The sequence below is a fragment of the Ascaphus truei genome, chromosome 6 (assembly GCF_040206685.1).
Source record: "Ascaphus truei isolate aAscTru1 chromosome 6, aAscTru1.hap1, whole genome shotgun sequence".
In the NCBI taxonomy this organism is placed as follows: domain Eukaryota; kingdom Metazoa; phylum Chordata; class Amphibia; order Anura; family Ascaphidae; genus Ascaphus; species Ascaphus truei.
In genome coordinates, this window is record NC_134488.1 from 19,967,715 (window position 1) to 19,994,845 (window position 27,131).

General features: G+C 45.9%; 1 protein-coding gene across 11 annotated transcripts in view; it reads left to right on the forward strand.

The window, feature by feature from the left end:
• Window positions 1-27,131, forward strand: part of CASZ1 (castor zinc finger 1) — a 268,349-nt gene that overhangs the window by 217,669 nt on the left and 23,549 nt on the right. For 10 of the 11 annotated variants that reach the window (XM_075603508.1, XM_075603504.1, XM_075603507.1 and 7 more), the window contains 14 exons: window positions 7,984-8,508; window positions 11,449-12,292; window positions 13,351-13,413; window positions 13,957-14,047; window positions 16,988-17,152; window positions 19,849-20,021; window positions 20,247-21,061; window positions 21,637-21,757; window positions 22,363-22,426; window positions 22,741-22,901; window positions 23,449-23,571; window positions 23,765-24,073; window positions 25,565-25,763; window positions 26,814-26,985. In XM_075603508.1, the coding sequence (XP_075459623.1) occupies window positions 8,028-8,508; window positions 11,449-12,292; window positions 13,351-13,413; window positions 13,957-14,047; window positions 16,988-17,152; window positions 19,849-20,021; window positions 20,247-21,061; window positions 21,637-21,757; window positions 22,363-22,426; window positions 22,741-22,901; window positions 23,449-23,571; window positions 23,765-24,073; window positions 25,565-25,763; window positions 26,814-26,985 (3,781 nt within the window). In that variant the 5' untranslated portion in view covers window positions 7,984-8,027. The remainder of the gene's footprint in view (window positions 1-7,983; window positions 8,509-11,448; window positions 12,293-13,350; window positions 13,414-13,956; window positions 14,048-16,987; window positions 17,153-19,848; window positions 20,022-20,246; window positions 21,062-21,636; window positions 21,758-22,362; window positions 22,427-22,740; window positions 22,902-23,448; window positions 23,572-23,764; window positions 24,074-25,564; window positions 25,764-26,813; window positions 26,986-27,131) is intronic. The other variant, XM_075603506.1, reaches the window with a different exon arrangement.

The following is a 27,131-nucleotide window of genomic DNA, read 5'->3' on the forward strand; positions in this document are numbered from 1 at the left end:
GGTCTGCCATGTCTTCCAGGGGTTGCAGAGCCATTAGCCGCTACACAGGGCTGCAGAGCCATTAGCCCCTACAGAGGGCTGCAGAGCCATTAGCCGCTACAGAGGGCTGCAGAGCCATTCGCCCCTACAGAGGGCTGCAGAGCCATTAGCCCCTACAGAGGGCTGCAGAGCCATTCGCCCCTACAGAGGCCCTACAGAGAGCTGCAGAGCCATTAGCCGCTACAGAGGGGCTGCAGAGCCATTAGCCGCTGCAGAGCCATTAGCCGCTACAGAGGGGCTGCAGAGCCATCCGTTTGCTCGAATGTGATATCTCAGAATGGTTTGACACCCAATCTTCTTGACGGCTTTTTCTTCATAAGACGAGAGCGATGTCCTTGTCCAGGAGTGACCAACTCCAGTCCTCCAAGGGCCACCAACAGGTCAGGTTTTCAGGATTATCCCTGCCTCAGCACAGGTGGCTCGGGTCATTATGACTGAGCCACTGATTGAGCCACCTGTGCTGACGCAGGGATATCCTTAACACCTGAGCTGTTGGGGGGCCCTGGAGGACTGGAGTCGGTCACTCCTGGACAAGTCTCTTTGGAGACATCATCAGCGGGATTCTTCAATCTTTTTTTCTTCCCTGCTTTTATTTTTTAATTACACCCTGCATTACAACTGCTGCATGCAATGACAAATTGGTATCGAAATTGACCATTTTCTTCAGGATGTTGTAACACAACCACACAGAATGTGGAAGGATGATAGTCAGAGTGCAGTTTATATCCAGACAAAGTTAAATAAAATTGTGGGAAAATGTTGTAAATACCTCTTAACTTTTTAATCGTTGGCACGTTGTTCTGTTTAGTCAATAAGTACTTTTCGACTAGCAGTAATAAAGTATTTCACATACAGGGCAATATTTAGCAGTAATAAAGTATTTCACATACAGGGCAATATTTAGCAGACCGGAGCATTGCTCCAAAACAAGTGCAAATTGATTCATTTTGACTCTGCATCAATGATTCAAGGCTATTTGCCCCAAATTTATATCAGGGGAATATTATGTGGAGTGGTAGGAAGAGGCGTTAGGAAATGATATGGTGAAGACCATATTAAATATATAAGTTGTTATTATAACTTCCACCTACAACTGGTCCCGTTTTCCTTTCTCTCGCTGACGAAATAAATCCGTCCAGGTTTACGTGGCAGTAACCCATTGTCCTAAGATCTGCACCAAGACGAGAAGCCAGGTGAACCACATTTAAGCAGTACATGTCACTGAAAGTGATGGCGATGAGCATGTGTGCTGTGTTTTGAAGCACATTGCACCACCTTGAAACATACCCCGCGTGTAATCTGTCGTGCACGCAGGTCATGCATTCCAGTGATCATTCATCGCTTTCTTCTGCACAAGCACTTTTAAGCAGAGGCCTGAGGTTCACTTAGTATAGATGCTCCTGTCTCTTTCAGTACCGAATGCTCCTATAATGAGTTGAAAAGCCATGCTAATAGAAACTGTTCCTGGGCATCTTACTCCTGCTTTTGTAACCCAATATCCATTATCCATTAACCCATTGCTGATTTAAAACTCAAAGGTTGAAACACACCCTTGATATCCACGTCGGTGTGTAGTTTCTCCAATTACACAGCAATTATTAAAATGTGTGATTTTGATGTAAAGAAATGTAAAAAAAATAAATGTTTATTACCATTTAAGAAATAGGGTTTCCATTTATATTTTATTATTATTATTATTATTACTGTAGTTTAGCTGCTTAATTATTGAAGCCACGAATACGAAACTTTTTCATGTAATTGCACTTTTGAAAAGTAAGTCTCCAAATGTAACTCTCTTGGGGGAAAAAGTGGAGCGTTGAAGAACAGTGGTACGGTCAACATTCCGGATTTCCCGGCCTAGCTAACTAAAACCAGCCGTTATTCACACACAGTGAGCAATCAATAATTACTTTTACATTTTGGCAAAAAAAAAAAAAGGTTACAAATAAAATTCTATTTCTCACATTATTAAAATAATGATTGAGTTATTGAGTTGGGAGTACGTGGCATTGCCATAATACAGGGGTTCTCAACTCCCAAGACCCCCCCCCCCCAACAGGTCAGGTTCAGCACATGTGGCTCAACCAGTCCCTGCTCCAGTCTTCGATTGAGCCACCTGTGCTGAAGCAAGGATATCCTGAAAACCTGACCCGATGCAGGATCTTGAGAGCTGGAGTTGGGAACTCCTGCATATAAGGATTTCCAAAGTATGCAAATAAAAGGTATTGGAGCCATGGTTGAAATGCCACGAAAAGTAGTGGTACTGTGCTTATGACATGTTTATTTTATAAGAACAGCAAATACATCCTTTTTACCCATAAAAAAAAGACTTTTATGGTTTACATTTTCAAATAGCGAAATAGTGCTACCCTGGACCATCCTACATACTTAAAGCACTTGATCCAAAGTTAGATGCCCCCGCCATTATACTACCTAATGTGTAAGTATATAAAGCACAGTAGGTTCCCTTTCTCTCTGCTAAAAGTACCAGAAAGTTATTTTTTTATTTATTTTAAATCTGATGCCCTGTCCAGGAGTATTAAGTGCCCGGGCGGGTAAGGTGAAGTTCTCCCCAGAGCAGACTAAAGGTCGCCACGGTAACCTAGATGAAGAAAATCTTGATTTTTAACACTAAAAAAAAAACCCCAATCTCTTTTAAAGGGGGAATAAATGGAACAGGACCTGCTCTGGGGAGAGCCGGAGAGGGGCAATAGCCTAACATTATATTTGTGGAACTCCTATAGGCTGCTGAGGGAGATTGCTGCTTTTGAAGAGATCCCCCTGGATCTCCTTGCAAATCTCCCTTCCAGGAACGTGGTCTGCCTGGCCACACGGTGCTTTCGATGGTGTGAAGATGTGGACCCCGCAGACTTTGCTACTCACACATTGGGCGAGTGCTGGCCAAGGAAGGGGGGATACATCCTTAAGAAGAAATATGTGCTCATTTTTCTTAAGCCAGGGCTCACACTGAATGAAATGTTTAGATGTCTCGCCAAGGGGTAACTTTATTTCCTACCAGGGAGTTCAGCGCCGCACAGACAGGGCCATAAAGCAGAGTGCAGGGAGCTGACAGCCGGCCGTGCATTAGAAAGCCTATAACTCAGGGGGGTGCCAGGTTCTGCCCCCCTCCTAGCAGCGGTGTGATTTACAGATATGGGAGGGGAGGGGGCTCATTTCTCAGGACTAGAGAAGAGGGGCTGGACAATCAGTGGATCAGGAGAAGGGGAGGGGGAGAGGAGTACAGGTCAGAGAGACAATGCCCTTTAATAAGAGACTGCATTGCAGGAGGCCAAGTGACAAGAAATGTGACTGCCTATTTATAACGTGCCCGTATACTGTGTGCTCAGGTACGGAAGCACAATGTGTGTGTTTTAGGGGGTATTATTGTACAGTATATGTGCAGTTTGTGTTCCACATTTATAGGGGAGGTGAGATGTTTGTGTGTAGGAAGTATAAATTATTAAAAATATATAAATAGCGTGTGTGTGTTACACAGATAAGTGGGCAGCACGTGCCTGGATAGGTATATAGTGTGTCTTAGAGGTCCGGGTGTATAGTAGGTGTGTTACAGATGGACATGCAAGATGCATGTGTGTTATGGGTGAAGGTTGGATATTGTGTGTGTGTGTGTTACAGGTGGGAGGGATTCGGGATGTGTGTGTGGTTAGTGAACGAGCCCCGTGTAGTTGTGTGACGGGGTCAGGATGGATTAGGATGCATTGTGGGAGGTACCAGAAAGCAGGGAAGAGTTTTCCGGACTGCCGCCAAAGATTTAATATTTGTTTGAAATGAGAAACGATTCTCAAATGAATTTGCAGAGCTCTGGAATTAATGTCACCTCCCTTTCAATTTCTGGTGCCTGCTGATTTGAATATTTATAAATATCAGTAAATTATTTATTGGGGCAATCTGCTGTACCATTTACCAATTGCTTTTAACACTTTAGTTTCTGCAACTGCATGTGTAAATGGGTATGTCTGTAAAGGCTTGTATATTTGTGTGTATAGAAATGTAGATAACATTGTATACTTTGGTTTTATGAGTATATATCAATGTCTACTTGTATGTATACATTATGTAGATTAACGCAAAGGATTATAATATAAGGGAAACATATAACATCAAGTCCAACCCCTTCTCTTCAATAAGGCTTCCCCTGTAACTATATAATTAACCAAATACAACAAAAGCAGAGATGGCGATTAAACTCAAATGGAACTATTTCTTTCATTGTATCCTTTTAGACTTTTACAAACAAAATGCTAAACATTTCATGGAATATTTGAAGTTTAAAAGTCTCAAAAATAGCTAAACCGTCAGTTTCCATTTGTATGTGTGCTACATTTGATCAGTTTGTTTAAATGTGCGTGTAACGGTGTATATCTGTTTGTATGTGATTGTATTTGTGTAACAGTGAATGTTCCCATCCCGGCAGTCACTGTGGCACAGTTTGATAGAGGTGACAGGTTCCAGTTGGTGCCGGGCACACAAGTGGTGATGAGGTTTATGGGTGAATTGTCTGTGCTGTCGAGAGAATCAGTTTATCAGATCCGAGTAATTAAGTTTATCTAATGAAAATACACAGGATTAATATTTCATCTGTCTATTTGGGGGATTTGGTGCTAACAGGCTATGTGGATGGCATGTTTGGGAACAGATGTCCCTCCAATAAAAGGCTAAGCCACAGACGGAGACCTTCCAGCTCTTCTTCAGGCTCCAAGGCGAGAGGAAATAAAAAACAGAGTAGAAAGGGGAGCCAAGTATAACAACTCCTATGGCTTTTACGATTATCTAATGTGTTCTGAGTAAGCTGTGGGCCATTTGTGTATTAGTTAAGAGCGAGATGTGAGGGAGCAATGGGCCAGTTGGGAGGGAACCATGGTCTAGTTATAGGCAAGGCATATATACCAGTTGTGAGCAAGATGTGGACAGATTGTGAGGAAGCCTTGGATCAGTTTTGAGCAGACTTTGGCCAGTTGTGAGAGCCATGAGCCAGATGTGAACAAGAGGCAGGAACTTGTGAGGATGCCATGGAAAAGTTGAGTTGTGGGCAATCCATGAAATGGTTGTGAGATGGGCCTTAGCTTATTCCATTATTACTGAATATTCAATCAGTTGAAACGGAGTTGTGGGTCAGTTTACACCATATCAACACTCTAACGTTGGGTTGTGCCCTGTATAAGCGAAATAAATAATTCAACAAGACACAAACATCTTCTATAATATGGAAATCTCTTTCCAACTTTCCCTAGCAAGGATAAAAGACTAAAGCGACAGTATGAGCTAGAAATTCCCAAGGTTGCCAGCCCGGGACAGCACAGACCCAAGGTCGTTTCCTTGACTAAAAGCAATAATGTGTTTTATTGATAAACTGTGTGGCAGAGTGTGCTGTATCCTGCACACACAGAAATTCACATTGAGTGTCACAGCAAGCATACTTCATATACTGTTTAGCACATAGGACTGCCCCTACTGCACTGCATGCCATAGTCATGCAAGGGTGTGTGCAATTCTTCTTTAGAGTATCACCCACACTCCCAAGAAGTACAGATGGAGATATAGCTCAGCACCTTAAACTCTTCACTGGTACTAGCTTCTTTTGCTGAACACTTTGCCGTTGATGGCTTCACACACACAGCACGCTTAGAATGACTGTAGAAAAAGATATACACTGGTACACAAACTCAGCGCGACTATAAGCAGAAATCCACACAGGCCCATACCTTATACATTGTTTCTTGGTATGAGTCCGTGCTGCTTTGAGAAGGCCGACCATACGGCAATTAAATTGCGCTGCCATTGTTTAAAGAGGAAGTTGCGAGTGTAAATACAGCAGTGGGTGAGCTTGTGCTGGGAAAGAGATGAAAACGTTCCCGTTGACAGGCAGGGTTTATAAATGTCTTCCTTATATTGATGTCAAATTTTAAAAAAGCATTTTCGCTTTTTGGAATAATGAAATAAAACGGGATGTTTATTTAAACAGAACAACAGTAAAGCAGACTCGTTTACCTAGCGCGCCGTGGGAGGGGCGCGTATTAACCCATCGGTGACCATACATCCCATCTATCAGTACGTGAGAGTGACACGCGGTAACCCGGAACTGATGTGAAATGGTTGTTGTCTGCATTGCTTTTGATGCCTGTCCTGAGTACTTTCTCTCTCCCCCCCCCCCCCTCTTTAAATAGATGAATAACTGGGGTGCATATATGCATTCCCATTTGATCAGAAATTTAAAAAAATATCTTAATTTCTAAGCATTCACTTTTATTATACCTTAGCCCGGGGGTAGCCAACTCCAGTCCTCAAGGGCTACCAACAGGTCAGGTTTTCATGATATCCCTGCTTCAGCACAGGTGGCTCAGCTGAGCCACTGATTGAGCCACCTGTGCTGAAGCAGGGATATCCTGAAAACCTGATCTGTTGGTAGCTCTTGAAGACTGGAGTTGGCTACCCCTGCCTTAGCCACTTTTTCATCTTTATGTGATCCATCGCTCATCTCCTCTGCAGCTTCCATCATAACCGTCGCTCAGCTCATTGGACTCTCATTCAGCATCCACGTCTCTCTCTTTCTCTAGTCTTTGTCACTCACCCTCTCGGTCGGGTCTCTCAGGGACTTCAGTGTGAGAACTGAGACGGGGTCCTCTCCAGTAGAGCGCGCCCGGATAGTTTGCGATTAAGCTACAGATCTCTGGTTGCACTGCTTTCACCTCTTGACACCAACATATTTGTGCACTAGGTGGACTGGACGTGAATTTGTGTCTCTCACAGTGGATTAGTACTGCAGATGTATTTCTGGCTTAGTGCATTTGTCTATCTGTCCTGACATGATGCATATCCCTACCTCCTTACCCCCCTCCATCCTTCCAAACTCCTCTTGTGTTACAGAAGCTGTCAGGAGTTTAAGTTGTGCAGTAGTTGTGTTGGCTCAATGACAATGTGTCTAACCTCCTGTCTGTTTGTACTGAGCTGTCAGGTTGGAGGATTATAGCTTGTCACAGGGGCTGCCGGGAGCATTGTAGGGGGTCTGACTGACACCAGTGGTTTGCTGCTAACACTTTGCACAAAAGAGACTCATCTGGATGTCCGTCTTGCGTCGCCAGTAGAGGTCAGCGTGGCTGCGTATATTTGGATTGAGTTGATATCCAAGTATGGGCGCGTGTAATTTGTAATTACTGAGGTGATGTGCATTTGTGGATAAGATCCACTTATTAGTTTAGCCTCTTCCTAATAATGGGAATTCTGACAATCCAGAACACATTGTGGGCTTTTTGGTATTTTATTTATTTATTTATATAATAATACTAGCGGGGAAATGACTGGCGTTGTTTGGGAATTCTAAGAAACCCCTTAAAATACTGAGATTTATAAATAGATCACAATTATTTTTTTAGTTTCTTAATGAAAAATTGTGATGTATTTTTATTCCAATGCTGTTGGGTAAACTATATTTTTGGTGTTTCCATCAGGCGCAAAAACATAAACAAAATTCCACTTGCCCCTCTGGAGCATCCAACATAAAGTTGACCATGTGCAAAGCGTGAATTTTCTAACTTCAGTCCGGCTACTTACAATCCTGCCGAGATTTGGTTAAAATCAGTACAGTTTTGAAAGGGTCAGTCCGCCATCTTGATTCAAAATGGCATCCAATATAAAAAAATTGGCAAAAACCTGCTCCTTGATCTCAGAAATCACCATGTAAAATGTGGGGACTGTATCTTAAGAGGTGTCCAAATGTGTAGCGACCAGACACACAACTTTGCAAAATATGTAGTAGATTTTTCCAGGAGAAAGGACATTGAGACTTTCCTTTCGTTTTAAAGTAAGCTCTGGGTACAGAATATTAGGGTGACAACGTGGTGTATTACAGTTACCTCATATATTCTCCAGCCGTGTTACACCTCTCTCTCTCTCTCTCTGTCCCCGTCCCCTCACCCCCTCCTCCAGCTGAAAGAAGTGTTTGCACTGACGCAACCTCGGGAAAGCCGAAGATGGCTGCCAAACGGAAAGGCGGCCTGAAACTAAATGCGATCTGTGCCAAACTGAGGCAAGTGGTGTCTGAGCAGGGGTCCGATCTTGGGGAGGCGGAACAACCAGGGCCCCCAGAGAGCAGCAAAAGGGAAGGTGAAGAAGCCCAAGAAGCGGATCCCACGGAGAGTCTGAGCCCTGAGCAGAGGAGTGCAGAGGAGGACAAGCGCCGCAGGGAGGTGATAGAGAAGTGGGTGAATGGGGAGTACACAGATGATCCCCCTGAAAGGACAAGCAAGGACTGTAAGAGGGTAGGGCTGGCTGAGTTACCTCCTGAAGGTGTCTACATGCTACAACCGAAGGGATGCAGCGACGAAGAAGACAACAGGCAAGAGGCGCGAGTCTCTCAGGGCGGCACCTACAAGGAGGGGCGAGGTTCAGACAGAACCGCCCCAAAGGATGCACCAGAACCAGCCTCTAAACCAACCCCAGTTGCATCCTCAGGTGAGTGAGGCTGTGATCTCTTACCCATGTGCAGCTCAGTGGGGTCCCCTGACACTTATTAGGTCATGTCCACTTATCACTGATCCTCAGTGCACATTTAGCTGTCCATTACCTAGAGCCGGAATGGCCAACTACAGTCCTCAACGGCCAGGTTTTAAGAATATCCCTGCTTCAGCACAGGTGTCACGGTAGCCACCCTTGACCTAGAGCAAACACCCAGCCCCAATTATTCCCGATGTCCCTGATGGTGCTTTTAAATGGAAAAGTATGTGCCACCCCCTTACTCCCTTCCCCGAGTGCACACACAGATCCACTCGTCCCTCGCTGATAGTAAGTTGGGGGATTTTTGCACAGTGCCTGTTGTTGCTCTGCAGGGTGGCCACATACACTGGGGTTACTGGGCTGTTCTGCCGTGCTTTGGCTTCTTATAGATCACTGTGTGAGTGTTTAGGCGGGCAACGTGTTGGCTTGGCTGTTGCTGGTTGGCTGAAAGTGGCAGTGCCGTGCAAGCCTCATAATTATGCATGAAGATATAAACAGAGCTGTTTAATTATCCTTCACCACATCAGTGACAAAGTAATTAACAAACATTGTGAGATCAATGGGAAGATGTGTGACCTTCAGCAGACGCCCATAGGAAAGCATGTCCCTCTGAGGGACAAGGTGACTCCACTCGTATGCACTCATACTAAGTCACAGACACACACACACACACACACACATCCCAAAGCGAACACAGAAATGATCAGCATAAAGGATTGTAAAGTACGGTATATGTTCCTACTTATGGGATCCTAGACCAGGCACGATTCCTCCCTCTTCAGTGTTTCCCTTCCAAATATAGCATGCTAGCTATATATATATATATATATCCCACTGCCTGAGTTTTGTGTGATGTTTCTCCCCTGACACCGTGCTAAGGGACACAGGAGGGAGAGGAGCACAGGAAATCTTCTCTGCACAGATAATGTACACGTAGTGCGGTATCATTTCATGTATGAAATCATGTTTATTATGACTCCAACCCCAGACAATTAACATAATGGGTCCAATTATCTACAGAACAAATGGAGCGGTATTTGTTTCACTGTCAGTATACAGAGGTGACCTGTGCCATTAACTTTAATTGTACAGTACCATAAGATATTTAGCAATATATCACAACATAACATGTATTTGCAATAGTAATGCTTGCACTGTATGTCATAATATAGCATATGAGAATTGCCAGTGGTCACATCTATGCATTCTGAGAAAAATCTAGACACGCACAAATCCCTTGCCTCGGAAACCCTAGCTTTGACTTGTGCAAGTTGTTAATGAACTCACTGTAATCCTCAGCTAAGGTCTGTCAAGTGCACAGGTCAACTCCACAACCTCTTAGCTGGTTTACGTACTAGCCTGCAGTGCATAGCTAAACAAGGAGCCCTAGCTCAAACCTAAAGAAATATCACTGATCAACTGTCTTCTATGCTGTGCTAACAAACACACGCTTCATAACACAATTTTCTGCTTGCACTATAATTACAGGCTCCTGTGCGTGCTTCTTCTGACATTACGCCTGCAAATCCATGTGTGTGTGTATATATATATATATATATAGGCTCGTGACACGTTTAATCCCTGTTTCCAAACGCGGCAGATGGAGTCTGAGACTTTTCCCAGAGTTTCTGAAAATTTCATTCAGTAGTTTTACACAAATGTCAGACTTTTCATTGGGAAAATATATCAGCAAAACATTTAAACAGAATGTTACCAAATATGGCAGGGGCGACAGAGGACGATCCGAGGTACACGATCTGTAACTTGGACCATTTTCAAGATAATTCCAATTATAATTCATCCATAGAAATCTTCTCACTGACAAAACATTGTTAGCTTCTCGACTGGCACTGACTTTGGCTGATGCCAACATTTACATTACTTTCCATAGCAATGTAGTTCATGGAGCCATGTGATTACAAATACATTGATATGAATTTTCGGAGATTTTGCCCGTTTCCCAGCACTAAAAGGAAAGTAAATCCATTAAAACAAAATCTATATGATGAGATTAAAAGTAAGGGGTGACCATCGATGGTTCACTTATAGGTCACTCACCAGCATAACTCCCCCCCACCCCTCCCTAGCCTTCCTCATAATGTTAATGTTCTGATTCTGATCAATAACGGAAGGGGGTTGAGTTATGGTAGTTGGTGACATTAGAATGTGAGTCACTGAATCATAAATAACCCTCGTTGCTCACCATACCTGTGACGCCCAATCCAGCCTCTGCTTTGTCATGACATCCCACATGGCATTCCCATACATGTGACGGGTGAGGTTATGAAAATAAATTGCAGGGGGGCAGAACCCCCTTGTGCACCCCCTTACTCTGTTTCATACACACAAACCGGAAGGTTACCGTAAGGGGGATTTTTGCTAATATATTTGTAATGATACATCGTGTTCTTATGCCTATATTTTTCTAATATTAATAATATTTTTTTTTTTGTAAAGATGGGTAAACGGCTGGATAGATTTATAGGAAGGTGGATAGATTTATAGGAAGATGGATAGCTAGCACTGTGTTTCATACTTTTATGAATCCACAAAGGTCCGTTTCCTCACCCTCCGCAGACTCTGACAGACAGCACTTGGCTTGTCTTCCTGTAAAAATTACTTTCCTTCATATCAGGCCAGAGCGAGAGAGCAGAGACATTTATGAAAACTTTGTTTAATGTACTGAAAAGCCATCGTTGAGAACATTTAGGGAATTGATTTTCCTGCCATTGATGAACTCCTTTTTATTTTACCCCAGTATTAATTACTTTTTTTTTTTTTTTAAACAAATTAATTTAAAAGTCATAAAACCTAACAAGTGAGCCAGACGTGTGTAGGGAAGGATAAGGCAGGCTGTGTGGCTGTGATTCTGAGCTTTTACCTCTTCCACACACACAGGAGAAGCCTCATCTCTACGCGATTATGCAGCCAACACTATGAATGAATTTCTCGGGATGTTCGGGTACGCCCAGCCCAATGTGCGGGACGAGCTTGCAAAGAAGATCAGCTTTGAGAAGCTCAATGCTTCTACCTCAGATCCCCCTACTGCTGAGGATCCCCTCAGCAAACGAGCCAGGTTCTCCAAGTACGAGGAGTACATTCGCAAGCTGAAGGCTGGCGAGAACCTGCCCTGGCCTCCCCAAGTGGCAAAGTGTGAAGAGCTCAACTCCAAAACACTGCAGGTCAAGGAAGTTGTAACCCAGCAACCGGCACAGCAGCCACTGTCCGTCAGGGTGCTAGGGCATGAGGCGACCACTCTGCCGGAGTCAAAAACCACCATCTTGCCCCTGTCGACAGCTGGCAGCTCCCACATGCAGGGTCTGATGTCCCGAGCATCCAAATACGACTTCTTTATTCAGAAGCTAAAAACGGGAGAGTCCCTGAGGCCACAGAATGGAAATACCTATAAGAAGCCCTCCAAGTACGACCTGGAAAATGTCAAGTATCTTCACCTTTTCAAGCCGGGGGAAGGGAATCAGGACATGGGCGGCTCCATTGCTTTTAAGACGGGAAAAGTGGGGCGTCCTTCCAAGTACGATGTGCGTAATATCCAGAAGCTCACACCATTAAAGCCAGCAGCAGTGGTCCCCAGCCTGGCCCAAGCACCTATCACAAGCACTCCCGCCACCCCCGTGCCAGCAGCAGAGCAGCCCGTGACATTGTCCTTCAACACTCCCGAATATCTGAAATCTACCTTCTCAAAGACGGATTCCATCACTACAGGGACAGTCTCCACAGTCAAGTAAGCACCCGATAACCGATAACTAATTACCAGCCCTATCAACTGCACACATATAGGTCATTACCACACATACACAGGGCAGTGGTATAGAGAAAACATCCCCTCCCTTCCCACCTGTGAGGTCCATTACTAGTCCTGTATCCTTCAGACAGCACAGGTCCCAAACTGAACGATGAAAAGAAAGGATCAGATATAGGGGAACAGGTCTGCAGGTAGTGTGTAGGGAAAGGCCATGAAAGGAAGGCATCTTTAGGAATGATAGAAGAATAATAGGTATGTTAATGTTTGGCTCCGGGTTATCAACCACCTATGAGATCAGGGTTGTTATAGAAGACACAGGACACATGCAAGGACACACATTCTCTTGCAGCTCTTCTATAACCACATGTAAACTGGATGCTGTACGGGGAAGAAAACGACAAAAACTATGACTGAGCTTCACTCCTTGTGCGCCAATATCACTGTAGCGAAAGGGTCTTTTTACAGTGGCAAAAGCCAGGCACTGTCACAGTGTGAGAGGGCACTCAGTGTTGTATCACTGCATGTGTGGGGGCACATAGACAAGTTTGGTGAGTGTGAGCTGTGGGTAGATAGGATGAGGATCATGTCACTGTGTGTGGGACAAATTGGGGTTTGTGTCACGGTGTGTGGAAGCCAGCAGTAATGCTGTTGTGTGCGGTAATGGGAGTGATAACACCTGCTACAACTGTGGCGGGGGGTTGAGCGGTTATCTGGAGCAGAAAGGCAGCAGGTTCGGGTCACTGCATTTAGTGGTATGTGGGGGTTTCTGTAAAAGTGTTTGTGGAGAAGCTTAGGAGAGGATGGTACATAGAGAGAATGATGGGGGCTGGGGGGTGCGCATTGTATTTTATGTATAGGTTAGATGGAGTATGTGTGTGTGTAGGGCAGAAGTGGGTTTGGGTCATTGTTTGAGTCAGGCAGACAGGGGTCTTTTGGGTCCGTGTTACTAACATCCAGATCCGGGAGTGTGGCATGAGACGGAGCTGGATAGGGAGCTGAATGGACTCTAACCAGCTCTGCCCTGTCTTTCTCACCAGGAATGGACTACCCCCAGACAAGCCCCCTGAAGATGTAAATATTTACCAGAAATATATTGCCAGGTAGGAGTGGTTTGTATGGAGGTGGGGGAGAGTTGTCTGCCTGTAGGTCCAGATGACATTTACCCATTTGCCACAGATTCTGCCATTTTTCTCTTAACATCCAAACTAACCTTTCACCCTACTGGGGACAGGGAGCAAAATCAGACACCCAAAGCCTGTGCAGGAGTCCCTCAGGAAACCTGTTCTATCAGCAGGCTGTGTGTGTGTGTGTGTGTGTGTGTGTGTGTGTGTGTATCTGTATGTATGGCATGCATGTTGTGTATTTGTCTGTGTTTCTGTGCAAAATAGTCCTAAATTCAGACATGATCAACACCACTATGGTACTTATTAATGTGGTCCACCCTGCCCCAGAACTTTATCTTTAATTGGACCTGTTCACGCTACTATCTCTCTCTCTCTCTCTGCTTCTCACCCCCACTCTGTCACTGTCTCTCTTTCCTTCTTAAGACTGTGCATTCTGTCCTCTTTGTCACCTCACCCACCTTCCTGTCACCCTCTGTCATTGTGTGCCCTCCTCACTCAGTGACTCCTTCTCCCGTGCAGATTTTCAGGCAGCCAGCACTGTGGACACATTCACTGTGCGTACCAGTACAGGGAGCACTACCACTGCCTGGACCCCGAGTGTAACTACCAGGTAAGGAGGCTTTTGATCTCTAAAGTGCCTAAACCCACACAGTGTTTGTGTTGCACTGCGCCTGACGCCACACGCTGTGTTCTGCATGACACTTTGTTATGTATGTGGGATGTGAGGTTGCGTACGTAACACAGAGCGGTACATGTATGTATATCTTTATTTATTATTATATATATATATATATATATATATATATATATATATATATATACATACAGTTGTGTGAAATAGAAAGTACACCCTCTTTGAATTCCATGGTTTTACATATCAGGACATAATAACAATCATCTGTTCCTTAGCAGGTCTTAAAATTAGGTAAATACAACCTCAGATGAACAACAACACATGACATATTACACTGTGTCATGATTTATTTAACAAAAATAAAGCCAAAATGGAGAAGCTATGTGTGAAAAACTAAGTAGACCCTTACTGCTTCCATAGGAATTAAGATGCTAAGTAGCAGACAGGTGCTGCTAATCAAATGCCCTTGATTAATTGATCATCCGCAAGTGTGACCACCTCTATAAAAGCGGAAGTTTTAGCAGTTTGCTTGTCTGGAGCATTCAGTTGTGTGTTAACACAATGCCAAGGAGGAAAGACATCAGCAATGATCTTAGAGAAGCAATTGTTGCTGCCCATCAATCTGGGAAGAGTTATAAGGCCATTTCCAAACAATTTAAAGTACATCATTCTACAGTGAGAAAGATTATTGCAAAGTGGAAAACATTCAAGACAGTTGCCAATCTTCCCAGGAGTGGACGTCCCAGCAAATTCACCCCAAGGTCAGACCATGTAATGCTCAGAGAAATTGCAAAAAAAACAAGAGTTACATCTCAGACTCTACAGGCCTCAGTTAGCATGTTAAATGTTAAAGTTCATGACAGTACAATTAGAAAAAGACTGAACAAGTATGGTTTGTTTGGAAGGGTTGCCAGGAGATAGCCTCTTTTCTCTAAAAAGAACATGGCAGCACGGCTTAGGTTTGCAAAGTTGCATCTGAACAAACCACAAGACTTCTGGAACAATGTCTTTTGGACAGACGAGACCAAAGTGGAGATGTTTGGCCATAATGCACTGCGCCACGTTTGGCGAAAACCAAACACAGCATATCAGCACAAACACCTCATACCAACTGTCAAGCACGGTGGTGGAGGGGTGATGATTTGGGCTTGTTTTGCAGCCACAGGACCTGGGAACCTTGCAGTCATTGAGTCGACCCTGAACTTCTCTGTATACCAAAGTATTCTAGAGTCAAAAGTGAGGCCGTCTTTCCGACAGCTAGAGCTCAGCCGAAATTGGGTCATGCAACAGAACAATGATCCCAAGCACACCAGCAAATCTACAACAGAATGACTGAAAAAGAAAAGAATAAAGGTGTTGCAATGGCCCAGTCAAATTCCAGACCTCAACCCGATTGAAATGCTGTGGCTGGACCTTAAGAGAGCTGTGCATAAACAAATGCCCACAATCCTCAATGAACTGAAGCAACGTTGTGAAGAAGTGTGGGCCAAAATTCCTCCACAACGATGTGAGAGACTGATAAAGTCATACAGAAAACAATTACTTCAAGTTATTGCTGCTAAAGGTGGTTCTACAAGCTATTGAATCATAAGGTGTACTTAGTTTTTCACACATGGCTTCTCCATTTTGGCTTTATTTTTGTTAAATCATGACATGGTGTAATATGTCATGTGTTGTTGTTCATCTGAGGTTGTATTTACCTAATTTTAAGACCTGCTAAGGAACAGATGATTGTTATTATGTCCTGATATGTAAAACCACAGAATTCAAAGAGGGTGTACTTTCTTTTTCGCACAACTGTATATACATGCATACAAAGAAAGAAAAGGAAAAAAAATAATAATGTGTGAAAGGTGCTGAGGAATTACCCGTTGGCCATCATATCGGGTGTAAAAGTCCCAGCACTGAAATAAGAAAATATATCATTTAGAAAAAAGAAAAAAAAATGTATTTATCAAAAAAAATAAAAAAAAAATATATATATATATATATATATATATATATAAGCTGTGACCATGCAGCAAGCTTAAGCCTATAAGGAACCATGTTAAAAATGGTTATTGAGGCAAAAAGTGACACTGTGTGCTCATTTGCATGTCATTTCCCAGAATCCCTTGCTGCAGTGGAAGTGCTGTATGCTGGGTGATAATGGTGAAAGGCGGGGTTGCAGACCTGCCTAAGACATGCAGATGAGCATACAGTTGTATTTACATACATATATATATATATAGCAAGGGCAGCGTGAAGGGGGAATGTCCTTATACACCTACCCATGAACACATAGGTAAGACGGGCAGCAGGCTAGAGACCCAAATCCTGTGGGGCGCCACGGATACACATAGCGCTTTACAACGGTAACACACGTGGCATAAAAGGAATAAGCGCTCCATACATAAAAGTAACATTAGGAAGAAACGAGTCCCTGCCCCGAAGAGCTTACATTCTAAGTAGTGCTTGATGCTATATCACAGCAGAGGCCACCTCCCGTTCTCAAAGGCCACCAATAGGTCAGGTTAAGAATATCCCTGCTTCAGCACAGGTGGCTCAGCCGTTGATTGAGCCACCTGTGCTGAAGCAGGGGATATCCTTATAACCTGACCTGTTGGTGGCTCTTGAAGACTGGAGCTGGCCACCCCTGGCTATATCACATGTATCGAGATGTAGCCCGTGTGGGTGTTCACGTGTGTTTAACAATGTTCTGTGCGTGGCCAGCACTGACCTTTCACCTGTGCGTGTGATTGCACGTGGGCCCTTCACTGGGACTCCACACTATCAGAGCTCAGTCCTGCATTTCAAGTGCCACTGACTTAGATGGCAGTGAGAGTGGGATGGAGCTCAGCGCGGGGACAGTCTCCCCCGTGTATGTACAGCAGAGCTTTCTAACTCTTCCTCACCTCTTTCACGCTCTCTCCTCAGAGATTCACCAGTAAGCAGGATGTGATCCGACATTATAATATGCACAAGAAACGCGACAACTCTCTGCAGCATGGCTTCATGCGCTTCAGCCCTTTGGATGACTGCAGCGTGTACTACCACGGTTGTCACCTGAATGGGAAAAGCACGCACTATCACTGCATGCAGGTAACCTCTTGTCCTGGCTCATTACACGGTGCGGAGGAGGCACTGCAGATTTGTAACGCCGAGCCTGGACCTGTCGCACTGCATACAGACAGCATCCTTCTACAGCAGGGGCAACCGACTTCAGTCCTCAAGGGCTACCAACGGGACAGGTTTTCAGGATATCCCTGCTTCAGCACACTGAGCCACTGATTGAGCCACCTGTGCTGAAGCAGGGATATCCCTAATGCCTGGCCTGTTGGTGGCCCTTGAGGACTGGCGTTGAACACTCCTGTTTTACATTATACTGCAGGCATGTTGCACAATGTATAGAGAATAGCTTTCTCCATTATTATGTATTACGATGTCTTACCTAGGCCCTTGATATCTTTGATATTGCATACCAATTCCACCCTGCTGCTTGAGTTTACGTACCCACATTACCTTGCTCGATTCAACCGCACTATATAAAGGCAGCACCCTGCTTTATTATACAGTATACAGATAACACCCCACCCTGACCCATCACACTGCACAGGCAACACCCTACCCCATGATGCTGCTTGCAGGTCCCATCTAGCCCTGTTCTATCAAAATACACAGACAACACCCACTGTCATTCTGCTGCACACAGGTAGCATCCTATTCTAACACTTTCACGTAATAACCTTATCCTACCCCATTACTCTGCATTCAGCTAACACCCTGCTTCATAACACTATATCCCACTGTGCAGCTGCAACTCTTCATCTTATTGTGTGCAATGCATATCGTGCACTATTACACTACCCAGCAAACATACCCTGCCTTCTTATACTGATATAGAAAGATGTATACCACACGTAATTAACAACCTGGTCCGCTACACTGTATACGGGTAACATGTGTCTTCACACAGTAAACGGTTACCATCCTTATAGACTATGGATTCACATGCTGCCATCCTTTTACATCAACACTGTTGACAGGTAGAGTAAGATCGAGCTCCTTTCTACTTCATTCAGGTATTCACCTGCCTGCCACGGACACTGAACTCAGGCCCTTTATTAATAAGGGATCTTGTCAGTAGCACAATGCTGGCAAATGCTCCAAACACGTTCTGCCCTACAACAAAAGGTGTGATAATGTTTTTAGAGAAGCTGAAGCCATAAGATTTGTGTAGGACACACTTTGGTTATGTCCATAATTGGTGTGGATAAATTTCAGTTCCCTGTTTATACAAAGCCCGCATTTTTTCAGGCTTTAGTACCAAGTGCCACATTGCAAATTATTCCTCCGCCGCTTTTTGTTTAATTCTCTTTCTCTTTTTTTTCATCCCGTGATGGGGTTCTGCTTTTTTTCAAGGTGTCACCGCTTTTGTACAGCAAACAGCTGGAGATTTTTTTTTTTCTTTCTTTCCCTTCTCGTTTTGGGTATTTGTCAGGGTTTTGTTATTGTCTGTTCTCGTCAACCTGCAGAGAGGACGTGAGAGCGAGCGCGGGAGGTGCTACTTACCCCGCTCCCTTTCGCTTGTGACATGGTGCAGAACCTGGCACTCGCCTCCTGCTTTCTCCCTCCTGCTGCAGCGTTTTCAGATTCTGCCCCCTTTTTTTTTCTTGACTCAATATGGCAAAGTTGCCCAGTTTGAGTGGAGACGGATGCCAGAGAGGACAAGTCGAACATTCCAGCAGTGACGTGTGATCGCTGTGCGCTTGGCCTTAGGATGTACTTGTGCATGCTGAGCTGCTGTTGTAGACACCCCAACACAGGCAGTATCTGGTCCATGTCAAATCTTTTTCTGTAATACCAGCAGCGTTACACCGGGCAGAAAGCTTCTGTAAAAAGAACATCCACCTCTAGACCAGGGGTGGGCTACTTCAGGCCTCAAGGGCCACCAACAGGTCAGGTTTTCAGGATATCCCTGCTTCAACAATTGAGCTACCTGTGCTGAAGCAGGGATATCCTGAAAACCTGACCTGTTGGTGGCCCTTGAGGACTGGAGTTGCCCGCCCCTGCTTTGGACCCTGAGCTAAACATTCTGTTTGTTGCTAGGTTTTAGAGCAGGAAGGGTTTGTCCTCATCTTCACACCTCTGAGCCTTTGTTAGGAAACCGTTTGCAACTGAGCAGGAAGGACCCCAAAGTCAAGTCCCAGCGCTCCCACATGCAACTACGGAAGGTTGCAATTTGTATTGTGTTTATTGCATTTTCAATTATTTAGTACCAACTAATTAAACGAAAGAAAACTTAAATACCAAGGCTTTTACATGACGTTGGGTTGCTTAAGAGTGGCAATTGTTTGGAAGGCGCCACTAGGGCAGAGGTACTTCCGAATATCTGTGCAATGGTATTATTGAGTAAGCACAGTTCGCAAGAAGGACCCAAAAAAGCAATTGTCCTTTTAGACCATTTTTTGCAGCTGAGAGATGCTCGGTGCTGTGCCACACACAGATAATGCAGTATGGTCAAAGAATAGCAATTTGTTGCAGACTTTCCCCCCTCATACTGTTCTCTCATTTGTCTATGTGACAGACGGCCACAAAATAAGGCCCTTTGCAAAGGAATTATGTTAAGGTACCCCATCCCCAGAAATATCTCATTGCAAAAGACATGTGAACATCTTGAAACGCACAGGAGTTGTACTGCCGCTCTTTTGCAAATAGTACCGCAAACACGATGTGTGCCGAGGTTTGAAGTTGCCCCGGGCCGGGGCGTTTAACTAATTGGCTGCACTCTCTCCCAGGTGGGCTGCAACAAAGTATACACCAGCACCTCGGACGTGATGACGCATGAAAACTTCCACAAGAAAAACACGCAGCTGATTAATGATGGTTTCCAGCGCTTCCGAGCCACTGAGGACTGTGGCACCGTGGACTGTCAGTTCTATGGACAGAAAACCACTCACTTTCATTGCAGGTAACCTAGTGCAGGAACGTAGTCCAGTAATGCCCATCTATCGTCAGAGGGAAGGGCCTCATAGTCCATAGTCACACCTGTATGTATGATAATGTCCAGCAGGTCCCAGGTGCCGGGACGTGTACGCCAGTGTCTGCACTGCCCATGGAACGGGTAAAGGCTTGTATGACATAATGTAATGACCCCAGCGACACCACTGTTCTGATCTCCCTGTGCCCTTTACAGGCGTCCAGGCTGCAGCTTCACCTTCAAGAACAAGTGTGACATAGAGAAGCACAAGAGCTACCACATCAAGGATGACGCTTATGCAAAGGACGGGTTCAAGAAGTTCTACAAGTACGAGGAGTGCAAGTATGAGGGCTGCGTGTACAGCAAGGCCACCAACCACTTCCACTGTATCCGTGCTGGCTGCGGTTTTACATTCACGTCCACCAGCCAGATGACCTCGCACAAGCGCAAGCATGAGAGGCGGCACATCCGTAGCTCGGGTGTGCTTGGTCTCCCTTCTTCCCTCATGGGAGGGAAGGACAATGACATGGAAGAGTCCAGTAACGATGATCTCATTGACTTCTCCGCTATGAGTAGTAAGAACTCCAGCTTGAGTGCCTCCCCTACCAGTCAGCAGTCTTCCGTGTCCCTGGTCCCTACGGTTTCCGAGGCTCCTTCCCCCCAGACAAACAAAGCCACCAGCACCATTCCACCCACCACCAAGATCTCCAGCCTCCTGTCCCAGGCAATACCCAGTAATATGCCCTTGGCTTTGGCCCTGTCCAGTGCAACACTCCCAGGCTCCGTACCATACTTCCCAATCATAAGTGGGCGAGCAGGGCCCTCACTGCCCCTCGGCACCACCAACGTGATGCCCGTAGCTGCCCCAGACTCTTCTCCCCAGTCTGCTTCAGGGGCCAGCGATCAAAATAGCACTTCGCCAGCCGCCACATCCATTATGGAAAGGATTTCAGCCAGCAAGGGGTTAATCTCTCCCATGATGGCACGATTGGCAGCAGCAGCACTAAAGCAGACTCCATCCCCTGAAGCAGGTAAGCAATTATATATATATATATATATATATATATATATATATATAGGTGGGAAATGAGTTGTGCTTTCCCCCATAGTCTTGTAAATATGAAACACCACGTGGGTTGTGAAGAGAGGGAGTTTTCATAGCTTGTTGAAAGCAACATCCCAAGGGATCAGAAGTGTTGTCCCACAGGGCTCTCGGTCACCTAGCTCTGTGCAGACTTCCATTGACTCACTGGGTCTCGGGTCTCCTGCTGAGTATGCTTAATGTAAGGCAACTGGACTACCCATCCAAAGCTGCCTTATTGTTTCTCAGCTAGCACTGTATTTACAGTGTGCTTAATAGAGCTTGGATAATAACTTGTGGCTGTGATGGGGCTCAATCTTCCCCTCCATACAGACTCCTGCCGTTAAAGGCCAACAGCCTTTTCTCCTCATTAATATCAGTGGGTGATTCTCCTGCACATGTGAAACTCCCAACAGATTTCATCAGCACGGCAGGAACTGATAACCATGACTGCTTCGTGCACCATCCTTTCTTCCATTCTCCTTATACTTACATGTCCTTTTACTTTGTTTTATTTTGCCATAGGCAATGGACAGCCACCGGGGCGGCTCAGTGCAGAAACAGTCAGAGCAGATCCTATGGACACAGCCGAGACACCCCCCCAAAACAGCTCCCAGGAGCACAGCCTGGACCTCAGCTTGAACAGGTGAGGAAAGTTGCCCGCCATGGCGCAGGTATCCTCTTCTCCTCTGGACATTTGAAGATCCAAAATTCACTGGAGTAACTTGGAGCTAAGGGTTATTAGCATGGGCATCACCAATGAGGGCTACCGAAGCAATAGCACCCACTCCGACAATTACTTACTAACTACTGAATTTTAATGTAGATGGATGGGGCTTTGCACACACATTCAATAGTTGGAAGGCGTGTTTGGGTGTCATTCATGTAGGTGTTACTGGAGAAAGGGTTCCTCTGGGCAGCACTGATTGAGATGGTTCCTTGAATGTTAGTGAGTTGGAGGGCATTCTTGGTGTCATTGATTTAGAGGTGTCTCTGAAGTTAAGATGTTTCCTGGCTCTTACTGATCTAGAATGACCTCTTCATATTAATACTTATTGTAGGATGTGAATGATTTACAGGGCGTGCAGATGTCCGTGATTTAGAGGGGTATCACAGGATATGAATGGGTTACAGTGGTTAATGAACATCATTGATTTTAAAGGACGGCCGAATGGAGAATAGGCCCGAGGATGGAGTCTTCCTCCTTTCTATAGCACATTCTCATTTGTTGCATTTCTGTTACTATTCTAGTAATGAGTCCAATGGTCAAGACACCACCTCGGATCCGTGTCTTCTCTCCTCCCTTATGAATAAGGTAAGATCCATCACTGGAAAACATTTCCCCCCAAAATACACATCATAACTGAGCGAAGTGGCTGCTATTGACATAGTCATTGTTTAAGGAGGACAGTATATAACCTCCAAACAGATACATACACCAGTATGTGACATACCCTCATAACATGTGCATTACATGTATCCAAGGATAATGAGGAATGGACAAGTCTTCGCATTTAAAGAGCAGGACACAGTAAGAGAGAGAGCCACCTAATTTATGGCTGGAAGTATCTACCCTCCCTCTTTCTTCCCCCTGTTCATACGTTGGATTATTTCTTTAATTGTTTGCAGATTGCACACTCCAACTCTAACCCGGGACATTTGCTGAGCCAAAGGACGGACCCCGATAGCAGCGACTCTGGGGCTGGGGAGTCAACACATTACCTTGGCAAGGTGATGAAGGCTTTTGCAGAGGAAAAGCATGTGGAGCCCTGGAAAACGTACCTGCGCAGGTATAATAAGGCTGGCTCATCAGAACGGGCTGCACATCTGAAAGTAGGACTGGGAGTTTTTCAATGTCCAAGCCTTTGTTTCTGCTGCGTGATAGCAGTGTCTGCAGAAACGGTGGAATTGGCTACCAGCTAATTTTTAGACAGAAGTCACTATCGATGATTCTGTTGCTTTGTCAAAACACTTCGTATAACTGCTAAATACGGAGCATTGTTACCCTCCGTTTCCCACTTGTTTAAGCTCTCTGGCACTGCAGGATTACGTCGACATCTCCTGCAATGTCTTGGACATTGCATTACAATAATGTATACGTGTGTATTTTCTAAGATCGTAATATGGAAGCAATGACAAAGAATACAACAGTGTACATTGTAATGTATGATAGGCAGGCAAATGCGTTACTTTAGTGTGGTTCTTTAGGTAAAAGGCCACTGCTATCAGCATTGTTCATGCTACAGTACAGCTCACATGCCGTGGGATACAGGTAGAGCTCAGGGTTTGGCAGCCTTCTGCATGGTGTAATCTTAACACTGGTTTGTGTTTTGCCAGGTTTGGCCCTGTCGATGTGTGTGACTCTCAGTGCGACTTCCTGCACAAGCTGCATTTTCACTGTGTGGTGGAGGAGTGCGGAGCCCTCTTCAGCACCCTGGACGGAGCCATTAAACACGCCAAGTAAGTAGCAAAAGCCCCGGATCAAGCCTATACCTTACAGCCAGTTATGTTATATAAGCCTAAGGCTTCACCCTCTGCTCACCAAGTCTTTCTCTATGTCTCTCTCTGCTATGTTGTTACATCTCCTCTTCCTAGTACCCATCTGATCCTGGTTCCACCCCCTCTCTTATGGGTTATGTTTGTTTGATTGCAGCTTCCACTTCCGAACCGATGTGGGAACTCCAAAAGGCAGCTCTGAGATCTCATTTGCGGGTGACCCTAAAATCTCCTCAGCCGCCTCACCGCCCCCACTGTCCTCAGTCATGGCGATTGGGTGTGAGGTGCCTGCTCCCAGCCCATCCACCCCAACTCTTTTGGCATGGAAGCAGCTGGCATCCTCCATCCCACAGATCCCCCAAATACCAGCCTGTGCGCCCAGTCTGGCCTCATCCCCCATGGCAACGACTTCCCTGGAAAATGCAAAGCCACAAGTCAAACCGGGATTCCTGCAGTTCCAGGAGAAGTAAGTGTATGAGTCCTGAGCAGCTCGAGGAGGGGAAACCTTTCTATCAACTGCAAAGCAGGGCTGAGCCATTACCGTGTGCCCACGGCCAGTGTGGAAGGTGAGAGTTGATCAGCACTTTCATCACCATTTAGCTATACTTTAAAGCAGGGGTGCTCAACTCCAGTCCTCAAGCCCCCCTAGCAGGCCAGGTTTTCAGGATATCCCAGATTCAGTACAGGTGGCTCAAAGACTGAGCCACCTGTGCTGAAGCAGGGGCTGATTGAGCCACCTGTGCTGAAGCAGGGGCTTATTGAGCCACCTGTGCTGAAGCAGGGGCTGATTGAGCCACCTGTGCTGAAGCATGGATTGATTGAGCCACCTGTGCTGAAGCATGGATATCCTGAAAACCTGACCTGTTGGGAGGGCTTGAGGACTGGAGTTGAGCGCCCCCGCTTTAAAGCAGCAAAACATGTAGCACTGTGCGCTTTATTTATTGTTATTTATTGATTTAATTACAGGATTGAAGCAGGGGGTCTCAGAACTGCGCTAACTTCAGCTGCGGGACCTCCTGCTTCCCCAGATACCTAACCTCCTGTAGGTGATGCCGGTATCACTGTGGAGTTTAAATGTCCAGGTCACGTTGGGCCAATAGGAAGCCCCAAGGAATGACGTCACGGCTTCCTACTGCCCCGCGGGACATTTAAACGCCGCCATTTTGTTAGGCACACAGTTCCCTGGCTGCGGATACCGGCACTCCCTACGGAGGGAAGTATCTCTGGAAGCAGCGGGTCCTCTGAGCTGAAATTAACGCCGTTCTGAGACCCCCTGCTTCAATCCTGTAATAATGTTTATAATACTGCGCAGTGCTCCATGTTCTGCTGTGTTAATGCCTCCTTCCCAAATTCCAGTACATGCAACTCTTGCCATACGCCACGGCAAACATCCAGGCACATAGGGGCCTCCTCCCTGCTTATTGCTAAACTCTGATCTGGGGCATACCCTGTTTCTTAACTAAACCGGTTTGTGTGTACTGCTGCGGCACAGTTTATTCGAGCATTTGCCCGTTCTGTGCCGCAGCAGTAGCCTGGCGCGCGCCCGAGAGTGACGGGCGCGCGCCGAAGCAGCGGAAGAGCGCCCTCCGATCGGGGCGCTCTCCCTACCGCTGCCGGGTCCGCCGGGTCCCCCGGAACCCCCTGCCGCTGTCCCTCGATCGCGGGACACCAGGGCTCCCTCGGGGAGCCCCTGGACGCGCGTGCAGGGGGCGCACGCTCCCGAAGACGCGTGACCGCGCGTCTATGACGCGCGGCACGCCGAGGGGCGGCCACTAGCAAGCCGGGAAATCTCCCGGCTTGCGGATCTGGCCGATGCGCAATAAAGCGTGTCGCCAGTGTAGCTTGCATTTTGGAGAAGAGGTTTGCCCTCCTTGAAAAGTTTAGTAGGTTGGGAGTAGGTGCACCTGTAGAATATGAAATCATTTAAAGTTTTCTTGTTGGGCTTTTGTCTCCGCAGTGACCCCTGCCTAGCAACAGACTGCAAATATGCAAACAAATTCCACTTCCACTGTCTCTTTGGGAACTGCAAGTATGTGTGTAAAACCTCGGGCAAAGCAGAGTCCCACTGCCTGGACCACATCAACCCCAATAACAGCCTGGTGAATGTACGCGACCAGTTTGCATACTACTCCCTGCAGTGCCTGTGCTCCAACCAGGTGAGAAGGACAGAGAAAAGGGGCATCGGGTTTATATGGGGTGCGCTAGGTAATGAGGGTACTGACATCCAGGAAAGAACCCCAATACATAGTCATTACCAAGCAGCACCTGGCAAACGAGGCAGACGTGCTACCGATATCAAACAAGTTTAGCAGGTGGCGTAAAAGTGCGAAAGCTACGTGGAAAATAAGGCAGGACTGTGTGGTTCATAGGGATAATATGTGGCAGCTTTAGTAGATGGAGCCAACGTTTGGCAAAACACACCAAAGGGGGAAGCGGTCATTGTTTTCAATCAGCCGCGGGGGGAGGGGGAGGGGGCGCGGGGCTGGCGTAATATTCCACTTGCGGGAGGAATATTGTCAAGTGCCCCTGGACGAGCAGTGTTCCGTGCAGAGTGCTGGTACTGTGTGGGCGGGCGAGGCAGTTGTGAGATGAGAAGAGTGTGGCACATGTGGCTCATATCTGGCCATTGGAGTAGGAGTGCTGACTTGGGATGTACAGCAGATAGGGTAGACAGCACTCTATAATGAATACACACAGATTATGTGCAGGGTGCCAATGGAACCAGGGGGACCCCAATCCCCCCCCCCCCCCAAAACAATAGTAAATACAAAATAAAGAATAAATGATCTAAACCAGTTAAATGCCAAAAGGTCAGTCATTTCATGTAAGCACAAGATAATATAACCAAACGTGGAATAATGTGGCACAGGTGGGTAAACACAGGACCCTATAACAGAGGTGGAGAGGGACAAGGGGCAAAGGGAAAAGGAGTGAGAAAAACACAAGGATAATGGGGGGGGGGGGGGTAACACAAAATTGATGGGGGAGGGTAATTAGGACGGCCTTTTGGCATTTACCTGGTTTTGATCATTTATTCTGTAGTCGGTGAGTGCTGGATCTTTAGTTTGTATTAACTTGGTGTGGGGTCGGTACATTGGTAGACGGGTATGGTGCTGTCCTGCAGTCAGAAGAGATGTGCGGTGTCTAACCTGTTCTGGGTGACCCTCATGTTTCATACTTGCTTCTCCCATGTGTCTCTCTCCCAGCACTGTGAGTTCCGGATGCGCGGACACTACCACTGTCTGCGGCACAACTGCTACTTTGTCACCAACATCACCACCAAGCTGCCGTGGCATGTAAAGAAGCACGAGAAGGCCGAGCGGAGAGCAGCCAATGGCTTCAAGTACTTCACTAAACGAGAAGAATGTGGCAGAATGGGTAAGGCCGTGTACACATGGCACGGAAGTGGCTTCCTCTCCATGGACCTCATGGCCACTGGGAATTATTGCCACACTACAGCTGTTACCACCATGAGACCGTCTGTGTATCTCCCGACACACCACGTATTCCAATGACATGTTCTG